Consider the following 19,292-nt stretch of genomic DNA (forward strand, 5'->3'; position numbering starts at 1 on the left):
TTAAGAGCTTAGCCTTCTCTGTGGTACTGGTGGAATGTGATAACTGACTTTATAACTGACTGGTAGAAACTGTAAAAATTAGGACTTGTGGAGAAAAAGCAACCATGGGAGTCATAAGTGCATTGTTAGTTTATTTATTTATTAAAAAAAAATTTTTTTTTTGGCCATACCGTGCAGCTTGTGGGATCTTAGTTCCCCGACTAGGGATTGAACCCGGGCCCTTGGCAGTGAGAGTGTGGAGTCCCAACCACTGGACCACCAGGGAATTCCTTGCATTGGTAGTTTAAGTCATAGGAATGGATATGAACACCCATAGAGTGAGAGTGAGAAGAAAAGGAGGCCAAGGCAGAACTGCATGGAACTCCCTATTCAAGGTATGGGGTGAGGCAGGAGAGCCTGTGAAGGACAGAAGAAAGAAAGGCTAGAGCAATAGGGGGAATACTGGCATGGAACCCAAGGGAATAGACAAGTGTGACAAATGCTTCTAAGAGGCCCAGTGAGACAGGGACTGTCCCAATGAGATAGGGTCGTCAGTGAGGTCATTGTTGACCTAGGACCTGCTCCTTGGAGAGGTAGTGGAAAGCCAGGCTGCAGTGGGTTGAGGTATCAGTGCAAGTTGAGGAAGTAACTATACTTTCTAAAGGCTGTCTTGCTATGGGAAGGAAAAAGAGAAGGACATAAAGTACATTAAAGAGTTCTTTTTTAAGATCTGAAATATTAGAGGGTGGTTTTATACTAAGAGGAAAGAGCCCATTAGAGAAGCTGCAAACACAAAGAGTAGATAATTGGTGAGGAGGCTCCAGGAGAGGTAGAAGGAAGTAGAATGCTGAGCATGGGTAGTGAGATTAGCTTTGGATGAGAAGAAGGAGATCCTATCACTTGACTATTAGGAAGGAAAACATTATTTTTGGATGCAATGGATTCTTTATTTTCTGGAAATTGAAATATTTAAAATTTGAAATATTAATGTTAAATCAGGGGAGGGTCACCTGTTGGTGACAACTTATTTGTTATAAAGTCTTCTGGTTACTATCCTCTAGTGGCGTTCTTTTTTGATTTTTGAAGTGACTTAAGGGCAGATATATTCAACCAACCAGTGTTGATTTAAGGTTTCTCTATCTAGCTCCTGTCTTTTCCACATCTTCCATCTCTCAAGTCCCATTTTTCTACTGGTGTGTTCGGAGTGTTTCCAAATCCATGAATTTTCAATATGTGAAAATTTCCATGTGCTAATAAAATTTTATCTTCATTAGGCTTTTTTTCCTGAATTTACTCTCCCAATTTTAATTTATTGAATAAATATTTTGACAATAATAAAGGAAATGAAAACAGGAACAAAAGCATCCATCTTCTTTTCTACATTACCTTCTTTTAGTTTTAATTTTGATTTAAAATATTTTAGACAACCAGGTATAGATAATAGTAAATGAAAACCCATGTACTCACTTCCCAGCTCATGAAACGTATTACAAACACAAATGTATCTACATACCTCCCTAACCTCATTCCCCTTCCTCCCAAATATGTGTGAATCATTCCATGCATGACCTACTTTTCTTTTTAGTTGGGATATGTGATAGACACAGAAAAGCACAAAACTATATGTGGATATACCTTTTGAAGAATTATTATAAAGGAGATAGCACCACCCAGTCAAGAAGTAGAATGTTGCCAGCTTCCAGGCCCTCCATGGGTTCCTCCATGATAAAAGCAACCTCTGTTCTTCCATAGGTCACCACTGCCCTCAATTTTTTGAAAATTCGTTCTTTGTTTTCCAAGTTTAATCACCCAAGTCTAATTTTAGCTGATTTTGGACTTTAAATGAGTGGAATCATATGAATATATCTTGTTGTACCTTTTATGTTTGTGAGATTCATCCTTGTGTGTAGCTCTGGTTCGTTTGATTTCATTGCTGTATAGTCTGTTATATGAGTGTACCACAACTTCTTTATCCATGCCACTGCTGATGAATATGTAGTTATTTTCCAGTGTTGTATTATGACAAACAATGCTGCTATGAACTTTAAGAACAGTTTTTTTGTGGTAAAGTGTATATAAAATTTACCGTTTTAACCAGTTAAATTTACCATTTAAGCAGTTGTGTGGCATTGAATTCATTCACTTTGTTGTACAACTTCATTAGACTTTGGAATGGCAGTGCTGTCCCTAGGCTTCCACTTTATTTCTATAATCTTACCTGTTATCTCCTTGAAAGAAGAAAATAATGTAACCTGCCTTCTATAAAGATGAATGAAACCCCTGAAAACATCGGATGCTTTAGCACTGTAGTGCAATTCTTCATTATATTGCAACTAAAACCTTTGGAAATTCATCCCCTCCCTTAGAATAAAGTTCTAGAAGCAAGTCTTCTGAATTATTTCTTTACATCTGGTGTAAACCCAGAACCATAATGAAACATACTCATAATTCTATACAATTTCAGTTATATCCCAGGCTGTGATTTTTCCCCTAATGCCTCACCAGAACTGTCACATACATGTTATAAAAATTAGAGAGAGGTATCTTTTTCCCAAGAAAAATAGTTTAAAATTTAGATCCTGTTCTTGAGTTCGTATTCATTGTGTAACTATATTTTTCAAGGGAAATATACTGATTTGGGGCCTCAAAAGGACAAAGGTCTATAATGTCCAAATGTGGATGGTTCGTATTAGTTACTACCAACCATCAGAGGAGTCTGCCCCTCACATTTTGGTTGACACCCTTTAGCTGCCTTTCACTCTCTCTTCTTTTCTGAGGCAGATTTTGTATTTATAAAATGAAAATGCTGTCTGCTCCTGTAAGGGTGTTAGATACTAAGGGATGTTACAAGGGTGTTAGGTACCACTAAGGGATGTTACAAGGATGTTAGGTACCATATATCAAAATGGTGAACTCCTTGGAAATAGGTGCTACATAAAGCTGTGGTATTTTCCCTTTACTAGATGATACTCCAAATCATACTAACTCCTCCAAGGAGGTTCCTTCCTCGGCTGTGTTGAGAAGCCTTCAGGTGAATGTGGGTCCAGACGGAGAAGAGACGAGGGCTCAGACCGTACAGAAGTCTCCGGAGTTTTTGTCCACTCCAGAGTCTCCTAGCTTGTTGCAAGATCTACAGCCAAGTGATAGCACTTCTTTTATTCTTCTTAACCTAACAAGAGCAGGTATTCTTTACCCTTTTCTGACTTCTGCTCATGCTTAAGAAAAAAAACTGGGGAGCAGGGAATAGTTAACTTAGTCATACTTAAAGTGGAAAGAAACTATTATTTTTTTATTTTGGAGAATTGGTGTCGTTTGGTGATCAATTGGGTATGTAGAGGGAGAAGGCAGACTCTAAGATGACTCAAAAATTTTTTGTTTGGGAAATTAAGTGGTGTCATTCACCAAGATAGGGCTGTGGGAGAATGATTAGTTCCAATTTGTGCCTGTTGATATTGAGATTTCACAGGGGCATTTAGGAGGAGGTGTCCTTTAGAAAGTTAGAAACAGGAATCCAGAGTTCTAGAGAGGTCTGTTGTGAAATAAGTAGTTATAGTGCTTATCAGCATTCAGGAAGTGTATGAAACAATGAGCATGGATTCTTTGATTCAGGAGTAGTCTGGAGCACAAACAGAAAAGAAGGCAAATCTAGGACCCTGAAAAAAAATTTTAAGAGGGTAACAGAAGAATGGGAAGCAGCTTCTAGAGAGAGGGATCTCAAGAAAACAAAATGAGAATGATGTGGGGGAGCCAAGGAAGGAAACGTTTTAAAGAAGAAAAGGTACAGAATCATGCCAAATACCACAAACTGGGCCAGTGAGATGAGGACTGGGAAGTGTATGTCCGGCAAAATTAGCAAGAGCAATTGTTCTTGAGGTAGTAGAGGTGGAGCTTAGGGTTAAAGAGATAGGGAATGGACAGCAGGTGAGAAAGTAGATACACAAGTTAGAAGTTAAGAAACTTCAAGAAACATGACTTTGAAGGAACAGGTGAGAAGGTGGTATTTAGAGACATACTTGGGATTTTCTATTCTTTAAAAAAAAAGATGGGAGAGACTTGAGCTTGGACAGATTGAAAGGCTGAAAGGGAAGCTGTAAGGTGGCCACTAAGGAGGAATGGGTTGAAGTTGGGAGAGAGGAGAAAACTAAAAGATAGGTTTGGGATCCTAGAGGTGAGGGTTAGCCTGGTTGCTAGGAAAGACCGTTTTGCCTCTGAAACAGGAGTAGGTAAGATAAAGACCAGCCTGTCAGCTGGGAGTGGAAAGGTGATAACCTAATCTTGTATGAGAACAGAAGCTTGAGGTGAGAGGTGAAACTCTGGAATAGCTGATCAGGACACAGAGTTTCTGAGCCAGGGCCAATCAAAGGATTACTTGGTGGCTAACTTTCATATATCCTCTTGTTTCTTCCAGGTCTGGGCTCTTCAGCCGAACACTTAGTATTTGTACAAGATGAGGCAGAGGATTCAGGGAATGATTTCCTCTCCAGTGAGAGCACAGACAGTAGCATTCCGTGGTTCCTCCGGGTTCAGGAGTTGGCCCACGACAGTTTGATTGCTGCTACTCGTGCACAGCTGGCAAAGAATGCGAAAACCAGCAGCAATGGTGAGACCCCTGTGGTGTTTTCCTTTCCAGTATTCTGTGCAGAGATTTTGGTAATACAATGGCTATATTTTGAGTTGCATATAATCCAGATTACTTTATTGGTAAGAGCAGAAGGCTAGAAATGTGGAAACTGTTTTTCTTATTTTCTAAAAAATAACTCAGCCATGCCAGATTCATGTGCAGAATCAACTAAACTAGCATTCTCAATTGTCAGCTTTAAATAATATACTGAACCCCTTTTAAAGGAAAAAAATTTTTCGCACATCTTGGTGTCATCTTGAATTGTTTTTATTTTGATGGTCCTTATACTTAGAGCTTAATAAAACTACAAAACCAATAAAAATAAAATTAATTTTAAGTCAGTGTGGCAGATGATAATGTTTTGCTGAAAGTAAATTGCTGCACATGGCAATTTAGCAATTAGCAGCTACCATAGTGCTGCTTTTTTGGGGGTTGGGGGTGGGCAGGGCAGGGCAGGGAGGGTGGAACCAATTCACCAGAAGACCTAAATATCCAAATAGGGTATAGTGTGGTTTCTTTTGAGTTCAGCATGCCTGTACTATTTACTCTGTGCCACTTTTTTTCTATCCAGTAATTTTCAAAGTGTGGTCCCTGGATCATCAGCATCACCAGTAATTTAGAAATGCAAATTATCAGGTCTCATCTTACTGAATCAGAAACTTGGAAGTTTTTAGTAAGCCCTCATTGTGGTTATGATGCATGTTAAAGCTTGGGGACCATTGCTCTATTCACACCACTCCTAAACCACTGCAAAACCTTTGCTTGTGTAGCATGCCATAATATTTTTTGTTTTAGGTCTGTCTCTGTATTTTCTCATTAACCTGTGACAATTAAGGTAATAACAAAAAATTATTGAGATAAGGTACATACTGTCATTACCACAAACATACTATCACTTCCATCTAAGTTGAAATACAGAAATATTTTAATTTTGTGTGTGATGCTGTATATCAGGAGTCAGCAAAGGGCCAAATAACCACCCGTTTTGTAAATAAAGTTATATTGGAACACAGGCATGCCCTTTAATTACTAATTGTCTATGGCTGATACTGTGGCAAAGTTAAGTAGTTGTGACAGAGACCATATGGCCCTCAAAGCCAAAAATATCTGCTATTTGGCCCTTTACAGGACAAGTTTACTGACCTGCTCTATACAGTACTACTTTCACTGGAAATTATATCCCAAATGCAAAGATCTTGCCCACATAACTGTAGGATCTTTAACATGTTTACAGTGTTATTCGACATGTACCATATAAGGTTGAGTTTCTTTGTCTCTCTTGCTCTCTCTTTTCTTGGGGGGTGAGGGAGGGGGAAACCATTTCATCAGATGACCTCTGAATATCCAAAACTATCATTGGCTGAGGTCATTTTAAGCTAATCTGTCTTCTGCAAACAGTGCTTTGTTTTCAAAAACAAAGTAATTTAGGGAGCACTTTGAGAAATTTTATAATGACTCAAAATACAAGACAGCTCACTCTTTTCTGAAGGATTTTTTCCCCCCTGTTATATGATTATATCAATGTTCTCATTGTATTGATATCTACAAAATGGAATGCATGAAGCCCCAACTGTCACCAGTTTATACTTTGGTTTTTTTTTTAATTTATTTTTTGGCTGCATTGGGTCTTGGTTGCTGCGCGCAGGCTTTCTCTAGTTGCGGCGAGCGGGGGCTACTCTTCGTTGCGGTGCACGGGCTTCTTATTGTGGTGTCTTCTCTTGTTGCAGAGCATGGCTCTAGGCGCATGGGCTTCAGTAGTTGCAGCACATGGGCTCAGGAGTTGCGGCATGTGGGTCCTAGAGCGCAGGCTCAGTAGTTGTGGCTCACGGGCTTAGTTGTTCTGTGGCATGTGGGATCTTCCCAGACCAGGGCTCGAACCCGTGTCCCCCACATTGGCAGGCGTATTCTTAACCACTGCGCCACCAGGGAAGTCCTGTCACTGGTTTAAATCTCTGGATTAGCATGGGTTTCTACAGACCTTTCCTTAGAAATTAATTAGCTGGAGCTCTTGAGTTAGTGGGAAATTTTCCTTACACTTCTGTGCTGTTTAAAATTTACCCATATTCCAATTAAACAAACAAAAACTATATGGGACAGTATTTTAAAAGAACAAGTTAATTAATATTAACTAGCAAAAGGCATCTTAGGTTCTTCTCTGACCTTGGAGGAATTAGTTTTATGATTAGCATTTGGTGAAGTACAGCAAGGAGAATGTAGGGCAGGAAGAAAGTAAGGTTAATAGATGGGACAGAAACTGCCTTTGATCAACTGTCAGGTTCCCGGGATTGTGATAGGTATAACATATTATCCTACTCTTGGCTCTTGAGAGGGAAATTTGGAAATATGAATCCTATTCCTAAGGTATATGTAGTGGAAAGATAAACTCCATATGTTTATAACAGAATTAAGTGGTTGTGAATGTTTTTCTCTATTGATGTCCAACTATGAATTGAAGAAAATGAAAGAAAGGGTGCACCACCTGCTAATCCGGAATTTATTTAAAGATTTAGTTAACTGATTTCGTTTAAATTTAAGAAAGTCACTGCACCATATGCTCCTCTCCTCCCCTCCTTTTATTCTATTGAACAAAAAACTTGAGCAGGTATTATCTCTAACTTTTAAAAATGTGGTAAGAAATTTGAAAATGAGCTGAGTTTTTGCATTCTTAGATATTTTGTAACTAAGGAGGGGTGGTACAGGAAATTAGAAGGTGATTCTTATTCTCTAGAATGATAGAAACAGCCAAATTGACTTCAGAAGATAGAAATCTAAGAATGGCCATCTACAAAAGAAATTACTACTGTAAGTTCACAGCTAAGCCAGACTGGCTGCTTCTCCTTAAAATACAAGCAAGTTTTTATTACCTAGAGCTTTAAGTCATCTTCTGTAGGACCCCACTCCTGGTGTTGACATACCTGCTTCCTTACCAATCTGTAATGCAAAATAGGTTGAACTCTGCTTTTTGATATGAAACCATTTTGGATATTTCTTACATTTGCCAAAGAGGCCTAGTCTTGTGGCTTTTTGTAGTTCTGTGGATTAAGTAAGGGGATGGGGATATAGAGCCCTCTCACTTCTGTTAAATGAATGCAAAGAGAGCTGGGGAAGATGAAGATCGATATGTGATTAATGATCACTAGGAGTGGCTTTATTGTTTGAACCAAAGTATCTGAGTGGAATCCTTCCCTAGATTACAAATATGTGACTCTGTTACAGGAGAAAATGTCCACCTTGGTTCTGGTGATGGGCAACCGAAAGACTCTGGGCCCCTTCCTCAAATGGAGAAGAAGCTCAAGTGTACAGTTGAAGGCTGTGACCGGACATTTGTGTGGCCAGCTCACTTTAAGTACCACCTCAAAACTCATCGGTGAGCAAACCTGAGATTCCATACTTGGAGCTTAAGAAAGTTGATGCTTCTGAAGGAACTTGACAGAAGTCCCCCCACTTGACAGATTAAAGGAAAGCAGGGGCTCCAGCTCACTTGTGGTTAAGATGTCTTTTGTTCTTTAATAGAAACATTTGCATTGTCTCATTTACCTTGTTCTTGACAAATATTTAATAAAACATTTGGCACCTAAATATCTTAGAGCAAGAGTTCTCAAATCTCGTCATAAAACATAATGTCTTGGAGAACTTAAAAATTATACATAAGCTTAAGCCCCACTCTAAACCTGTGAAATCAGTATTTCAAGAAGTAGGGCATCTGTAGCTTTAACAAACTTCAGGTGATTCTGATACATCTAGATTTGGGATTTACTGTCTGCCTTGAGAGTCAGTAGGAGCTTTGACTTGTCCTCTCTAGCAACTTGTCCTCTCTAGCAAAGAGCATTTTCAGGCATTGTTGCATATGTGATTTTTTTTTTCCCCCAGAAACGACCGCTCCTTTATCTGCCCTGCAGCAGGTTGTGGGAAAAGCTTCTATGTACTGCAGAGGCTGAAGGTGCACATGAGGACCCACAATGGGGAGAAGCCCTTTATGTGCCCCGAGTCTAACTGTGGTAAGCAGTTCACTACAGCTGGAAACCTGAAGAACCACCTGCGCATCCACACAGGTGTGTGTCACCCCAGCATTCCCGCAGGCCGTCTACTGCTTGGCTCAGGGCCTGCTGGCTGTCCTTAGGAGACGAAGGTTGGGGTTGTTGCTAGAACTCTGAGGATGAAATTTCTTTTTTCAAATGCCTCATGGCACTTTTCAGTTCTTTCAGTAACATTTATTGTCACCTCTTTGTGAGAATGGACAGTTTGATTTCTGTCTCTGGTAGCCTTAAGTAGGAAGGGATATAAGACCATCACTGATAACAATGATATGATCATATATGGACAGAAATGAGCCTTTCCAAATATCTCCGAACTTAACACAATTGTAGTTTTGGTCATTAACATTTATTGAGTTACACAAACCACACAGATTCTGTTCTAGGCACTAAATGGGGGGTAAGGTGAGGGGAAATACAAAAGCTAAGATTAATCCCTGACTTTGAGTTTACTTTCTTGTTAGAGCCTCACAACCTGAGAAACAGAATGGAGAAGTGACTTGTCTTGAGTCAAACAGCATGTTAATATCAACGGAGCAAAAGAAAGATATCCTGATTTCTTAATCTAAAAGCTTAAGGGTGACTTTACAAGCCACTTGGCCCAGCTGTGCTAAGTCTCTTGCCAGAGCTTAATCACTGAGCCCAGACTACTACCGTAGGGTGTGTAACTGTTCTTCCCCTTTCTCTTTCTTTTCCTTGTTTATTCTTGCATTGCTAAAATGACAGCAGGTACAAATAAATGACATTTAAAAAGTGAAACCCAAGCTGAAGCCACCTTTGTTCTGTGCATGTCCCTATGATTCCCTCTAGATTGACATTACCACTGGATATATTTTAGGGCAGAATAGCTCTGTTCTCAGCTTTCTTTCTTTTTTCTTTCTTTCTATTTATTTATTTATTTAATATTTGGCCGTGTTGGGTCTTTGTTGCTGCACGTGGGCTTTCTTTAGTTGTGGCGAGCGGGGGCTACTCTTAGTTGTGGTGCACGGGCTTCTCATTGCGGTGGCTTCTCTTGTTGCAGAGCATGGGCTCTAGGTGTGTGGGCTTCAGTAGTTGTGGCACGTGGGCTTCAGTAGTTGTGGCACGCAGGCTTAGTTGCTCCTCAAGCATGTGGGATCTTCTGAGACCAGGGCTCGAACCTGTGTCCCCTTCCTTGGCAGGAGGATTCTCAACCACTGTGCCACCAGGGAAGCCCCTCAGCTCTTTCTTGAAAGAGTATTCTGGCTCCAAGAAAGCAGTTTGAATAAAAGAACAGGAAAAACATCTAGCTGAATAGTTAAGGAAAGTAGTAGAATTCACTGTGCCTTATTAAATTCAGTAACCTCTTCGTCCTTGTGCCACTTGTCATCTTTGTAGCATTTGATAAAAGTGAACATATTTTAAAATGCTTTCTTTTATTCAGAGTGTGACCTTATTTTCTCTCTTCATTCTGACTCTTTCTAGCTCTGCCTTGTTAATCTAATTGTTGACCAATTTCAGAATTTTGGGTTTCTCCCATTTTACTCGATGTGCTGTCTCATTGCAGTCTCAGGGTTCAATTTAATCATTTCTTCCTGAATGTCTCACAGATCTGAATCTCAATAATTAATATAATAATAAAAGTTAGGACTTCCCTGGTGGTGCAGTGGTTGAGAATCCACCTGCCAATGCAGGGGACACGGGTTCGAGCCCTGGTCTGGGAGGATCCCACATGCCGCAGAGCAACTAAGCCCGTGCACCACAACTACTGAGCCTGCGCTCTAGAGCCTGTGAGCCACGACTACTGAAGCCCACACGCCTAGAGCCCATGCTCCAGAACAAGAGAAGCCACCGCAATGAGAAGCCCGCGCACCACAATGAAGAGTAGCCCCCACTCGCTGTAACTAGAGAAAGCCCGCGTGCAGCAACAAAGATCCAACGCAGCCAAAAAAAAAAAATAAAAAGTTAGCATTTATTAAGGCAATTTAATATGTACCAAGCACATATACATTATCTCATTTAATCTTCAAGGTACCTTTATGCTTTAGATACTGAGTTTATTGATGGAGAAACAGAAGGTTAGAGGGTTAAGTAACTTGCCCAACATTATGCAGCTAGGAAATGGTAGAACTGGCATTTGAATTCTGATCTGACTCCAAAGCTCTTGCAAGGATTTTATTTTCAAGTGCTGACAACTCATTTTATCTCAGATGTCAAAATTGACCTCAGATCTTTATTAGTAGTAACGGTAGTAATTAAAGCTGCCAATTTTAGTGGCTTACTATGAGGACTTACTGTGTGCCAGGCACTATGCTTAAATATATTTAACTTGTATCATTTCATCTAATCCTCAGAATAATCTTTTGAGGTTGTATTATGTTAATTTTATAGATAAAAAACTGATTCTCTTAGGTTTTAAATATCTTCCCCATACTGGTAAGTGGTAGTGTCAAGATTTGAACTCAGGGCTAACTGGCTCATGCTCAACCATTATGCAGCATTGCCTCTTGAACCTTCTCTTCTTTATCGCAGCAAAATCACCATCCTCTCAGTTTCCAAATAGGAAGGCCATCTAACTTAAGGCAGCTTGATGAGATTCCTGCCACTAGATTCTGATGAATCTTTTTTGAAATCTTTTTCTGAGGTTCTTGAGTTCATCTTGTTAAACATTTAACCTTATTTATTAACTGAAATTTTCTGTTTTCCTGATGTTTATTCTATCATATGTATGAATATATTGTTCATTCATTTGGCGACTTTTGGAGTGCCTGGCATTCTGGGGTTAGTGTGAGTATACAGATATGCTTTCCAAAAAGTTACAGACCACTGGAAAATCACAAACATTAAACTGTGTGGTACAGTCTGAAAGAACAGTATAATCTAGAGCTGTGCTCCTCCCTCCTTCAAGGCCCAGCTCCTGTATTGTCACCATGCCCGCCTTACTTGCTGAGTTTCTGTTTTTCTCCTTTACTCTCTCACACTGTCACACTCATAACAGTTCTGACACCAAATGTGTTTTCCCACACCAAGCAAGTCTCTGTGACACCAGGTGGGTGTCTATAATTGAACTGAATTCTGACACTATCTGGAAACAGCGTCAGGTCCCACAGGTTAAGGGCTCAGCCCCACAAGCCTGCCACCTACTTCAGATGTCTATTGCAAGTAGCAAGTCCCCAGGTTACTCACAACCTCTGTCTGACTAGGCTACCAATTGGAGTTCCCATGACCCCGACCCCCACCCCCCGCCCCGGATTCAGTTATTTGCTAGAACAGCTCACAGAACTCAGGGAAACACATTTACCAGTTTATTATGTAATAAAGGATATGATAAAGGATACAGGTGAGCAGCCAGACAAAGAGATACACAGGGTGAAGTCTGGAACATTCCCAAGCATGGGATCTTCTGTCCCTGTGGAGTTGGGGTGTGCCACTCTTTTGGCACAGACATGTTCACCAGCCCAGAGGCTCTCTGAACCCTGTACTTTTGGAATTTTTATGGAGGTTTCATCACATAGGCATGATTGATGATTAATCCATTTCCAGGCCCTCTCTCCTCTCTGGAAAATGGGGGTAGGGCTGAAAATCTCAAGCTTCTAATCATGGCTTGGTCTTTCTGGTGACTCGCCCCCATCCAGGAGCCCACCAAGAGTCACCTCATTAGAAGAGACACTGCTGTCACCCAGTAAATTCTAAGGGGTTAGGAACTCTGTGTCAGGAATCACTGTCAAAGACCAAATATTAGAACAACAGATTATCCTAGTGCTCATATCAGTTAAAAAATTACAAGGGGTTCAGGAGCTCTGCATCAGGAGCTAGGATCGAAGATTAAATGTTAGAACAAAAAATTCTAGCACCCCTGTGTACAAGGGTTTTAAAGCTGTGTGTCATGAAACTGGGGCAAAGACCAATATATATACTTATTTCACACTTGTAATTTTCTGAACTTGCTTTGGGCGCTCTCAGTTTCAAGGCTGTGCTCATACTAGTCCTTATGCCTGAAATTTCCTTTCAGCCTTGTCATCTTTAAAGAGCAGCTTAAATTCAGCTTCTTTAAAAAGAGAACTTACCACAGTAAGAATTCCTCCCTTTTATAATTGCATATAGCACTTTTTAATACCAGAATTAAAGTCATTTATGAATACGTTTATCTCTCACTAGGTTGTGACCCTTGGGAGATAGGGACTGCATCTCTGATTTTTTTCACTTTTTATTTTGAAACAATAATAGACTCATGTGAGGTCACAAAAAGAGTACAAAGAGTTCTGTATGTGCTTCACCCAGCTTCCACTCAGAAGTGACATCTTATGTTGCCATAGTACAATATCAAAACCAAAAAGTCAACAGTACTGTCAGTCTACAGACCTCATTCAGTTTTCACCATGCGTCTTTGATTTTTAAAATAACAAAGTAATACTGTAGAAATACTGTAGAAAATGAAAATTATGGAAAAGCAGAAGAAGAAAATAAATCATAATACCACTATCAGGATATAACTACTGTTAACACATTGTGAGATTTTTTTTGTGTACCTCTCACTAAACAGCTGTTTTTATTTGTTTGCTTTTATAAGATGGGATTATGTAATACCTATTTTATAACCTTTAAAAATCTGTACTCTTAAATGGATCTAGAAACTCAATCTTAAAGAGAATTGATGTAAGGTAAAAATCCTGAGAGCGTATACACTGTTTTCTTGATATCCTTGGAAGGGATGGGATCACCAAAGAAGGTAGCTCAGTGCAGCTGGGGCTCAGCCCGTGAGGAGGGAGAAGGAAGTATGCTCAGAGGCAGCTACTCTAAAGAAAAGGGCAGGGCTGTCTGCAGGGCTGTATACTAGGAGATCACTGAGAGGTGACACCTGCTGGATAGTCTGGTTGAAATTATATAGCGTGAATTCAGGAAATCAGAGTAAGTTGTTGGAAACAGGAAAAGATCGATGGGAAAAGAGAATAATAGTTCATCAGAAGACTGAGTCTTTATCTTATTTTCTGTCTCTAGGAGAGAAGCCTTTCCTTTGTGAAGCCCAAGGATGTGGCCGTTCCTTTGCTGAGTATTCTAGTCTTCGAAAACATTTGGTGGTTCACTCAGGTACTAGAACCTGTGCCATTCATAGATTTCAGGGAAGATGGAGAGCCAAAAGGGTAAAAGGTTAGGGTAGTGGTATAAAGAAATCTAAAGAGAAACAAACTGTTCACCATAAAGTTTCCTCCGTATCCTGACAGAATCAGAAATCAAGGCCCTTGATGCTTGCATTCAAAGGGTCATATAATCAAGGAGAAAATATCTAATTATTATTTTCAGCTGAGCCATTGAACTGCTTTCTAATTGAGACCTTTTCCTGAGGAATCAACAAATTTATTTGGCACTACACTGGGTACTTTATAAGTTACATTAGATATGGTCCATGGAGTTATTCTGAGCAGAGACTTGCCAAGGCAGAAGGGAACTCGAAGTGGAGAGAGATTCTAAAATGGAATCTGGTAATTGTTCAAATGGCTAGCCGTGGGAAGCAAAGGGAAGCCAGAATGGGAGAAGTGGGGAGAAGGAACTAGAAGTTATTTATAATGAAGACAGCAAAACAGTTCAGTGGGAGCAAGGGAGTTGGAGAGGTATAATCAGGGATGTGAATTTCAGAGCTGAGATCCGAGGGGTAGAGCAGTTTTTTAATACGATGACAGATTCTAAGCAGAGATAGCAAACTGATAGCCTGTGGGTTAGATGTGGACTTCCAGATGTGTTTTGCTTGGCTTGTAGAGTGCTTTCATTTTAGTGTTCTTTATTTTATTATGTAAAATTTTTTCAAACATACATAAAAGTAGAGAAAAATACTTTTTTACATAACAATAATGCTGTTATCGTATCTGTCAAAATTAACAATAACTCCTTGGTTTTATCTGAGATTCACTCCATGTTTAATTTTTTTCCAATTGTCTCAAAAATGTCTTTTAAAGTGGCTTTGTTTAAATCAGGATCCATCAAGGTCCACTCGTTGCACTTGGCTAGTAGGTCTTGAATCTAGATCTATCTGTACTTTTTGTTTTTCATGCTATAGACTTACTGCACAACAGAGTCAGTTGGTCATCCCACGTTCTGGATTTGTTGGTTTGCCTCCTTTTCTGTCATTTAACTCGTTCCCCTATATTTCCTGGCTTCAAAGGTTCAAAGATTTTGGCAAGGTTATATTATAGGTGGTTGTGTTTCATTTTGCATCACATCAGGAGGCATACAGAGCTTAGTTGTCAAAATTGATCAGCTGGTTCAGGTGGTAACACCCTGATCCCCACATTGTAATGTTCCCTAGCAGCCTTATGGTTTCATCTCTGAATGATGCCTGAATTCGTTATTTCAGCAGGGTTGTAAAATGTTATTTTTCTAATTATATTATTCATTCATATTTGTTAGCTGGAATTCTTCTGTATAATGGGTCTCTATATTATAAATAGGGCTATTTGGTAATTTGTACACGAAAGGCAGGATAAATGTGTAATTCTTTTAACTGTGAGTTTTCAGAATAAGAAATTGGTACTCTGGTTACTTCTAGCAGTGTCATTTTCACTGCTTTCTCTCTCTCTCTCATTAGTATTATCTTGAATTCATGTGTTTCTGCATATTCACTGTATTTCAATCCATTATAGTTATTTTTTAACAGCTTTTGGACCTATTAATGCACATACCTTAAAGTTCACCCATTGTAAGTATACACGAGTGATTTTTAGAAAATATATAGGATTGTACAATCACCACCACAATCCAGTTTTAGAACACTTGCATCACACCAAAAGTTCCTTTGTGCCCCTTTGCTGTCAGTTCCTGTTCCCACCCCCAGATCCAGGCAGTCATTGACCAGCTTTCTGTCTCTATATAGTCTGCCTCTTTTGGAAATTTTCTGGTCATTTCACTTAGTTTTGATATCTACTAGTCCCCTGTAGGCATAAGGGTTTTTTTTGTTTTTGTTTTTGTTCTTTGGCATAAATTTTTGACCCCGCTGTAAGTGTGGTTGTCTGGGTAGGTGGGATAGAAGTTGAGGGCTTCAGACTTGAGGACCTAAGGGATAGTTCAGATCATTGTGTAGAAGAACCACCAGTGTGAACGTTGAAGACTGAGAGTTGTGGCAGGAAACAGGATAAAGGTATATTATGAATCCAGGGTTGGAATCCTTGAGGCTAGTGCATGTCCTTGAGGTCCATGGAAGACTATATCTGAAAAGGGAAGTAAATATTCTGTGTGTCTACCATGATCTTATACCAGAGAAGTTGTTTTGTGGAAGCAGCAGTACAGTGGGTGTGGAGAGTACTGGAGGCTGGGAGCAGTGAGTGTGCTAAGCCCTCTTGGTGTACTTTCCAGCCTTACCCGGTGTACTGAAGGTTGAGAGGCTGGGGGAAGGTGCGGAATGGGAGAAGGAGTAGCCTGTTAATGTTTAGTTTAACATCCTCTGGGCTTCTCCATCTAGGGCTTGAGCCCATTCTCTTGCTGTCAGAAATGTACCCTGTCATTTTGGCTCCCCTGTCTTAACCTGGTCTGTGTTTCAGGAGAGAAGCCACATCAGTGTCAAGTCTGTGGGAAGACCTTCTCTCAGAGTGGGAGCAGGAATGTGCACATGAGAAAGCATCACTTGCAGATGGGAGCAGCTGGGAGTCAAGAGCAGGAACAAACTGGTAAGGAGAAGAGGGTATAGTGGAGGGCTATATTTTGGGGGTTCAAAAAGCCAAATAACTGGCCTGTCTGATGTGGAAATTTTCTGATTCTATTTTGGGTAGAGAGATTGGTCTCATTTGATGGACTAGTGGTTTCCAAACGTACCTGTACAGTAAAATCGTTTGCAAGCTTTTAAAACATATATTGTGTATTGCTTGTCCACCCCTCTCCCCCAGCAAAACAAAACAACGTGATAGGGGCTTCCCTGGTGGCGCAGTGGTTGCGCGTCCGCCTGCCGATGCAGGGGAACCGGGTTCGCGCCCCGGTCTGGGAGGATCCCACATGCCGCGGAGCGGCTGGGCCCGTGAGCCATGGCCGCTGGGCCTGCGCGTCCGGAGCCTGTGCTCCGCAACGGGAGAGGCCACAGCAGTGTGAGGCCCGCGTACCACAAAAAAAAAAAAAAAACAAAAAAAACCTGATAAATGAGATTACTTGGTAGTAAAATCCCGGGAGTCTATAGTTTGTGGTTTTTTGTGTGTGTGTGGTACGCGGGCCTCTCACTGTTGTGGCCTCTCCCGTTGCGGAGCACAGGCTCCGCGGCCATGGCTTACGGGCCTAGCCACTCCACGGCATGTGGGATCTTCCTGGACCGAGGCATGAACCCGTGTCCCCTGCATCGGCAGGCGAACTCTCAACCACTGCGCCACGAGGGAAGCCCTGGAGTCTGTAATTTTGAAAGTTCCTCTAGTGAGTTTGATGGTAACTAGTGCTGATCCATGAACCATCATTTGAGTGTCGCTGTGATGAACATTTCTGTATGACAAGAGTTTAAGCATTTTTTACTTATCAGTCATGACTCCCTTTTTACCCTAGCTTAAATTTGATAATACGTTTTTATTATTATTCCTTTCCATGTCTTTCCTTAATCGTTTTATTCTGAATACTCCTTTCTAAGGATGCACCCATCCCATTTTATATGTTTGTTATCCAGATGCTGATCACAAGCAAGGATATTTATCCATGAGGCTCAAACTCTTCCCTTTTAGGTTTATTTTTGCTTCCCAAAAGTAAGTGAAATAGAGGAGGTGGCATCCAAGATACAGGTTAACTTTTAGTTCTGAAAAAAAAAGCCAGCTTCTCGTGAAGGAAAGTGGGGACCAGGCACAGCCTTGACTGCTGTATATCTCTCACATCCTATTCTCTGTGCAGCTGAGCCACTAATGGGCAGTAGTTTGCTTGAAGAGGCTTCAGTAACCAGTAAAAACCTGGTGTCTATGAATTCTCAGCCCAGCCTTGGTGGAGAGTCCTTGAACCTACCAAATACCAATTCTATCCTAGGAGTTGATGATGGTAAGACTTTCAACTCTCCTTTATTTGGGGAAAATGGGCTGCAACTAGGGACTAAGGAATGGGGTTGTCTCCAAAATGGAGGTTTTAATTAATTTCATTTCTTGTGAGTAGAAATGGTATGATTGAGTAGCATTTGTGTTGTCTCTGGAGTGGATAAGTGAATATTTTAAAGTTTTTTCATTGAAAAGATAATGTTACAAAAGAATAAAGAGAAAAAGATTTAAGAAGAAAATTATCCATAATCCTAGCATCCTAGCCCAACTATTTCTATCTTTCCTATTGCAGTTATGGAAGAACTTAACTTTTAAAATATTTAAACAGAACATAACCAGGTTTTACAGAGGAGAATTAAAGCAATTTCTCCATACCTTCAAAAGCCATATCTTCTGGAGAAAAGAAAGGGCTCTCTAGGAAACAGTTGCTCCTCTCTGGTATAGAAATTTCACCCAAGTTACACAGGCCAGGCCCTCTTCTCTGAAAAACTTAACAGGTGAGGTCAGCATGCATTTATTCAGTGCCTACTGTGTACCTGGCACCATGGGAAAGAAAAGTAGACGACAGGGACCTTAAAATCTAGTTGCGAAGTCAAAACTTACATATGGGAAACAACATGGAGTGAGTAGAAGATAGTGTATAAGCAAACGTTAAGTTATGTGGTATCCTGGAAGAGCAATATAAGCTAGAAAGCCCCTAGAAGATACTCTTAATTTTTTTGAGAGCTAAGTGGTTTATGTGTAAGCAGTTTCCAGAAGATCTTCGTGGTGATTCTGCTGATGAACACTTAATAAGTCTGAGATCCTTTGTTTTCGTTACTCTTATCCCAGTCAGTCAGTTTTGGGTATAAAGACCATGTTTGTGTAACTTATATATGGAGCCTACAAGGCCCAGAGTGTGCTTCCACAATAAGCCTCTTCTGTTTCATAAATGATACTAAGGAGGAAAGTCTCAAGGGAGGAAGAGACAGTGAGAAGGAACTTTGGAGCCAGGTTTAAGCTCTTGACTAGCACGTATTGCACTATTTCTATCACTGGTGACTGCTTTAAGGGTTGGCTCTGGTTCCCTGATTCATAAGCAATTTTAATCCAGTTAATATTGCTAAAGCCATATTACTCTAAATTGGCATACTGAAAAATGGTCAGCTGTTATATCAAAATTTCTTGCCTTTTCTTTCCATCCCCCTTTTGTAATACTTTCCAAATTCACTGATAGTGATTATCAGGCAGGAATTAATTTGGAAGAAACACAGGAATGTGGGATTCAGTTTTTCAGGGAACAGTTTTAAGAGTTCTTAATGAGAGACTTGATAATGAAGGTAGGTAGGTAGATCTGTGGATTCACTTTACATTGAAACATTTTTCTGCTGTTTCAGAGGTGCTTGCTGAAGGATCCCCACGTCCTCTGTCTTCAGTGCCTGATGTGACGCATCATTTGGTGACCATGCAGTCAGGGAGGCAGTCATATGAGGTGTCTGTCTTAACTGCCGTAAATCCACAGGAGGTAAAACTATCTCTTGTCCTTACTTTGTTTCTGTGGAGATTAATGTGGAGAATGATTGGGAATCTATTTCAGAGGATCTGAAAAAATTCTCCAATTTCCCTTTCCTGGAGACTTAGATTAGAATATCTTACCCTAAGCTAAGCATGAGTCCATGTTTGAGTCCATGTTTTTTTTTTTTTTTTTTTTTTTTTTTTTTTTTTTTTTGCGGTACGCGGGCC

General features: G+C 40.2%; 1 protein-coding gene across 8 annotated transcripts in view; it reads left to right on the forward strand.

Annotated features, from left to right (window-relative positions):
• The window catches only part of ZNF410 (zinc finger protein 410), a 40,275-nt gene that overhangs the window by 15,422 nt on the left and 5,561 nt on the right, over nucleotides 1-19,292 (forward strand). For 2 of the 8 annotated variants that reach the window (XM_007109012.4, XM_028496160.2), the window contains 8 exons: nucleotides 2,943-3,161; nucleotides 4,388-4,579; nucleotides 7,817-7,967; nucleotides 8,471-8,652; nucleotides 13,591-13,680; nucleotides 16,122-16,247; nucleotides 17,437-17,577; nucleotides 18,947-19,074. In XM_007109012.4, the coding sequence (XP_007109074.1) occupies nucleotides 2,943-3,161; nucleotides 4,388-4,579; nucleotides 7,817-7,967; nucleotides 8,471-8,652; nucleotides 13,591-13,680; nucleotides 16,122-16,247; nucleotides 17,437-17,577; nucleotides 18,947-19,074 (1,229 nt within the window). Of the gene's footprint in view, nucleotides 1-2,942; nucleotides 3,162-4,387; nucleotides 4,580-7,816; nucleotides 7,968-8,470; nucleotides 8,653-13,590; nucleotides 13,681-16,121; nucleotides 16,248-17,218; nucleotides 17,578-17,862; nucleotides 18,068-18,946; nucleotides 19,075-19,292 lie in introns of those variants that run through there. The other 6 variants (XR_003682059.2, XR_008618702.1, XM_007109013.4 and 3 more) reach the window with 6 other exon arrangements.

This window comes from Physeter macrocephalus, chromosome 11 (genome assembly GCF_002837175.3).
Source record: "Physeter macrocephalus isolate SW-GA chromosome 11, ASM283717v5, whole genome shotgun sequence".
Lineage (NCBI taxonomy): Eukaryota > Metazoa > Chordata > Mammalia > Artiodactyla > Physeteridae > Physeter > Physeter macrocephalus.